This window comes from Populus alba, chromosome 6 (assembly GCF_005239225.2).
Source record: "Populus alba chromosome 6, ASM523922v2, whole genome shotgun sequence".
NCBI classification, from domain to species: domain Eukaryota; kingdom Viridiplantae; phylum Streptophyta; class Magnoliopsida; order Malpighiales; family Salicaceae; genus Populus; species Populus alba.
In genome coordinates, this window is record NC_133289.1 from 9,439,138 (window position 1) to 9,445,159 (window position 6,022).

General features: G+C 40.7%; 1 protein-coding gene across 1 annotated transcript; it reads left to right on the top strand.

Moving 5' to 3' along the window:
• The first annotated feature begins 240 nt into the window (after positions 1-240).
• Positions 241-4,123, top strand: LOC118048227 (protein SCARECROW). Its single transcript, XM_035057822.2, has 2 exons — positions 241-2,917; positions 3,407-4,123. The coding sequence occupies exons 1-2, from the start codon at positions 870-872 to the stop codon at positions 3,900-3,902; spliced, it is 2,544 nt and encodes an 847-aa protein (XP_034913713.1). The 5' UTR covers positions 241-869; the 3' UTR covers positions 3,903-4,123.
• The last annotated feature ends 1,899 nt before the right edge of the window (positions 4,124-6,022 follow it).

Below are 6,022 nucleotides of genomic sequence, written 5' to 3' on the forward strand. Positions count from 1 at the left end.
AAACGTGGTTTGATACTCTGGTCGACAGAAACAAAACAAAACAAAATAAAAAATTAATAGTAATAAAAGAGGGAAGGGAAGAGATTGGGCATGCATTGGACTGGGAGTGGTGGCGGTCTTGATTTCTAAGATCATTGAAATAGCCGTTGGTGGGATGTGATTGTGAAAATGTCAAACAAGCAACGACGAACTACGAACAGATCCCATCATCTCCAACATGCCCTTGCTTGCTCTGCTTTTGCCTTTGTTTTGTTACATTTCCCTCTATGTTCTTGCTCTTTCTACATTAATTACAGGATTAATTAACATTATTAAATCCCTCGAAATCAATAAGAAACAACATGGCTGCCTAAGCTAGAGATTTATGAGCATTCCCTCTCCTCTCTCTGCAATACAGGTAGCAGTCGTATATATAAGACACCTTGCTAAATGCCATCCGCAATTGCCCACCCACATTCTCCGTTGCCACTAGCAGCGAAGAAGCAGCGGCACCTCCTCGCACACGCGCGCGCGCACTCCCTCCCACCACTCTCAAATAAGTTACCCTTTCAATATTTCTCAGTTACGAGAAGACTCATCAGAAGCATCCAAAAGGCAAGGCTACGCCACGCATACCATTTTAAATTCTAGTAGTAGATCGAAGGGATTTATACCACCAAAAAGTTTTCGGAGGTCGTGTTTGTGTTTTTAGGTGCTAGCTTATAGCAAGATTTGGAATCCTCACCTACACACGAATACCAGCAACTCTCTTTCTCCTCCTTTATTTATATCCATGAAGATCAGGGACAGCCAGTTGAAGCTTATCCAGGGTGCATCTTCTCATAATCTGGAGCCTCTTCCTCACACTACCAGCACAGTGTTGCTTCAACATGGCAGCAGCGGCCTCGTATTTACTCGGTAGACTTAGCAACGACAACATTAGTATCAACAACACCACCATTGATAATAGCGGTGGCAGCTGCAGCAACATCGACAACGCCAGTACTGCTTCATTGACGAGTGCCTCCTTGCTCACCAACGGCGGCAACCAAGCAACGACAATACCAGTAGTAGAAGCAGCAACTGGAAGGATGGTGAGGAAGAGGATGGCTTCGGAGATGATGGAAGTGCAATCAACAATGACTCCTCTAAATCAGAGGTTATCTCGTGGTAACACCAACGTCTATTCACTTTCAATATCAGACAATAATAATGATGATGTTATTGGTATGACTAGAGGTATCGGTGCCTCTTCTTTTACTAGTTGTTCTAACAACAATATTAACCCTAATAACCTCAACCCAATCTTATATCCACTCCTCAACTACTCCACTATGACTTCTATGTTACCTTCTTCCACGAACTTGACAGCTATTACATCAGCCGGGTCTGCTTCTGTGTCCGTTTCTGGGTTTTTATCCTCTACGCCATCGACCAACTTAGCCACTAGCTGTAATGACAACCAATCCCACCTCCCAGCCGTATGTGGTTTCTCTGGTCTGCCCTTGTTCCCTCCTGAAAGAGAAAGAAACATTGTCCGTTCGAACGCCGTCCCTTCACCCGGCCTTATCACTACCAGCTCTGCCTCTACCCCTACGCCTCCTTCTATGGAAGATGCCGCACCCGCCACTGCCTGGATTGATGGCATCATAAAGGACCTGCTCCACAGTTCCACCAACGTGTCCGTTCCTCAGCTCATTCAGAATGTGAGGGAGATTATCTACCCTTGCAACCCCAATCTAGCCTCCCTTCTCGAGTACAGGCTCCGGTCCCTGACAGACCCGATAATCCCGGCCAATATTTACCCGGTGGAGAGGAGAAGGAATAAGGAGGCGGCGGCAGTGCCATTGCCGTTTCAGAGGAATTATAATCAAGGGCATGCCCCTTCCGGCCTCTCTCTTGATCTTGATCATGTCTCCAATTCCGCTCCTCCTCCAGTTTCTTCACATGTTGTAAGTCACTACTCTAACTGGGGGCCGACGCCACCTCTCATTTGCCAACCAAACATCCAACAGCAACACCAGCAGCCACAAGTCCACCTTGTTCATGATCAGCAACAGCAAGAGAGTCCATCTTCAACTTCCAATGTTACACCAACTATTCTAGCATTAAATCAAGGGCATCCTCCACAACAAGCACAAGATCAGCAGCAGGAAAAATCATCATCTGCGGAGACACAAGTAGCCAGTAGCACACCTCCTCCCTCTTCATCAGCAGCTGCCAGTCGAGATAAGAAAGAGGAGATGCGGCAGCAAAAGAGAAACGAGGAAGGCTTGCACCTTCTGACCTTGCTCCTCCAATGCGCGGAGGCTGTCTCAGCTGATAATTTTGAGGAAGCTAACAAGATGCTACTTGAGATCTCGGAGCTGTCCACGCCTTTTGGAACTTCAGCGCAGCGTGTGGCTGCGTACTTCTCGGAGGCTATGTCAGCGAGGCTGGTCAGCTCATGCTTGGGGATATACGCGACGCTTCCTTCAATGCCTCAAAGCCATACCCAGAAGATGGCTTCGGCCTTTCAGGTGTTCAACGGAATTAGCCCTTTTGTCAAGTTCTCTCATTTCACAGCAAACCAAGCGATTCAAGAAGCGTTTGAAAGGGAAGATAGAGTTCACATCATAGATCTGGACATCATGCAAGGTTTGCAGTGGCCTGGCCTCTTTCATATCCTAGCATCTAGGCCCGGTGGACCACCATATGTCCGCTTGACGGGGCTGGGGACTTCCACGGAGGCTCTTGAAGCAACTGGGAAACGTTTGTCTGACTTTGCAAACAAACTGGGACTTCCCTTCGAGTTCATTCCAGTGGCCGAAAAAGTTGGAAATTTGAACCCCGAGAGGCTTAATGTTAGCAAGAGTGAGGCTGTTGCCGTCCACTGGTTGCAACACTCGCTTTACGATGTCACTGGTTCCGATACAAATATGCTTTATCTGCTGCAAAGGTAACTATGTGCTTCATCATCTTTTACTATTCACAACTCACAAGATCCCATAACAAATAAAGTCTCTCCTCTTTTCTTTTCTTATACAAAAAAAAGCATTTCTTTTTGACTTATAGCAGTGACTGCAAATTGTAGCAGCTGATCAGCTAAATAAGTTTTGTTTTCATGTCAAAAGGGTAGATGCTAATGATAATAACTACAAACTTACTCCTTTTCTTGGAGTATGATTTTTTGGAAATATTGGATTATGGATTCACATACACATCACCATATTATTTATATTGAATTTGCATTGAGAAGTCCGTGATTTGATGATATCCATGTATATATTTTGTTACATAAAATAGCCAGCCATTGTTCCAGTATCCATGAGCTAGGTTAGTTTGTTAATAATAAACCAATGCACGCACTACATATACAGCAATAATGGTTCTAAATGCACCATGCTCGCAGTTGCTAATGGGATGGGGCGGGTGGATTTTGTTGCAGGTTGGCACCGAAAGTAGTGACAGTGGTAGAACAGGACCTGAGCCATGCGGGATCCTTCCTGGGAAGGTTTGTGGAGGCCGTGCATTACTACTCCGCACTGTTCGACTCCTTGGGAGCAAGCTACGGGGAAGAGAGCGAGGAGAGGCATGTAGTGGAACAGCAGTTGCTATCGAGAGAGATACGCAATGTATTGGCTGTGGGAGGGCCTTCCAGGAGTGGGGATGTCAAGTTCCACAACTGGAGGGAAAAGCTTCAACAGTCTGGGTTCAAATGCATCTCTCTTGCTGGAAATGCTGCTAACCAGGCCAATTTGCTACTTGGCATGTTTCCCTCTGATGGTTATACATTAGCAGAGGATAAGGGCACCCTCAAGCTTGGGTGGAAAGACCTTTGCTTGCTCACCGCTTCAGCCTGGAGACCTTTCCATGTTAGCATTGAAACTGCCACTACCACCATCAACCACCATCACCACCACCATCGCTTTGTCACAGCCTAGCCATAGCTGGTCTTGGTTGCCTACTTTTCGATGTTGTTACCATAGAGCATGAATTAAAAGCCCTCCTTTTCGTTTCCATCCCATTGGTTCACTAGGGGATTTGTGTTTTGTTTAATTTTTTCCTTTTTTTTTTTCTATCCCTTTTCCTTTCTTTGGACTATGGATATAAGAGTTTGCAAAGTTTTTATTAGTCATGTAAAGCAGATGCATTTTTCCCCCCAATATCAATTTCCCTTTGTGTATAATCCTAGTTACCCTCGTTTATGCATACAAGCTAAAAAAAAAAAAAAAAGCAATGAATTCCCACACAGATTAAATATATCATGAAAATGAAAGGAAAAAAAAAAGGAGAGGAGGAGACAAGGGCAGTATTTTTGTGCCACCAAATAATACGGGATGTCATTAGCAAAGACTTTTGTACTAATACACTGCCATGCTATTTCTAATCTCTCATTTGGATAATCAAATTCTTTTGGGCTGGCTCTAATTGGGCTAAATGTCTTTTACACTCTGTGGAATCTCTCTCTCAATTTATACCTGCCCAGGCCTCCGAAACCCTTTTGAATTTCGTAGAAGGTAAAACGATAAAAGAAAGAAAGAAAGAAAGAAAGAAGTAAATTGGCTTAGTATGGGACTGGAGGATTCGGTGAAATTCAATTGGATCAAGGTTTCCCTTGCATCTAATTTTAGATATGGTATTGGGAAAATATAGTCTTGAAATTTTTTGGATTAGGGCCACTGGATTAACTTAGACAAATGTTGAGTTTTCTTAATTAATTAATTGTTAGAGCAACATGTGAGAGTACCGAGTGTTAAAAAAATTATTTTAATTCAAAAACTTAAGTTGTTAAGTGAGGTTTCATAATATGATTTATATTATTCTCTAACATATCCTTTCAAGTGAAAGTTTATTAGGCTTGAAACTTGTACATACCTATATTATCTTGTGCTTAATTTTTTATCAAATAAATAAAAAATGGTAAGATTCGAACTCATGACCGTTTAATTTTAATTATCAAAACTCTAATATCATATCAAATAATCATTTCAATTTAAAAATTTAAGTTATTAGATGAAGTAATAGAACTAATTTATATTATTATCTATACTGACTAACAAATTGGTAATGAGATATTTATTTGGTTGGAAGGTTTTTCTTCCACTTTGTGCCCGTTCATATTTCAATGGAAGAGATAATATAAACTCAATCTGTGCCTTAATCACTCACTAGGGGTAAAAGAGTCTTAATTTTGAACTACTAAGCCTAATAAGTAATTTTTAACTACTAAGCCTAATAAGCGAGATATTCCTTAAAGTTTTTCCGATAATTAATGTTACATTGCTCTATCTTGCTAGAAAGCATGTCTGTATAGTTTTGGTCATCTCCTACAAATTAGTCGATTTTATTTTTTTAGATCCGTAAGATTTTTTTTCTACCGGCATTGACGCGCCACCACTTTTCTTTCCCTCACATCCAGTGCATTCCGACATCTTCTCTAACTTTTCGGACTAATTACAAGGCTTTCAAAAACGAAAGCCCATCGAAAGTCACAAAAGCCCAAAACAATCCCAAAAAATTATACACAGGTTTTTCCAGTTTTTTACATAAATTAACGGAACCAAATTGAAATTGGTTGGTTGGGACCCATTTTAGTTTTAATTTTAAAAAAATTAATTTAATTGTTTTTATAGGAAAACTAAATAAAAAATGATAACTCATTGACGCAACTTGACAAGGCAGTCTAAGTTCAAGTACTTTCCAACATGATTAATCTTGAGTGCATTAACCCATCTGATAGTAGGGCTAGATTGAGACTGTGAAGTAGAAACGCATCAATGCTTACCCAACATTATTACCCCATTACACCCAAAGTTTTTTCTGGTTCGCGTTCCATATTTTGATTTTGGAGTATTTTAACGTGCTGTTTTAGGTTGTACTATATATATATATATATAAAAGAAAAATTCAAAATACTAATTCAATATATATAATTTCAATTTAAATTCAAAGATAAATTAACTTGAAATTATATAATTTAAATTTCAAACACAATGTCAAGTATTTAAATATAATTTTAAAATTTAAACATTCATATTTAATAACTATTAGATCGTTGACT

Excerpts from the sequence above, each read along its gene's own strand:
- LOC118048227 (XM_035057822.2), top strand. The coding sequence starts at position 870 with ATGGCAGCAGCGGCCTCGTATTTACTCGGTAGACTTAGCAACGACAAC. Across the intron at positions 2,918-3,406 it reads ATGCTTTATCTGCTGCAAAG|GTTGGCACCGAAAGTAGTGA; the intron begins GTAACTATGTGC and ends ATTTTGTTGCAG.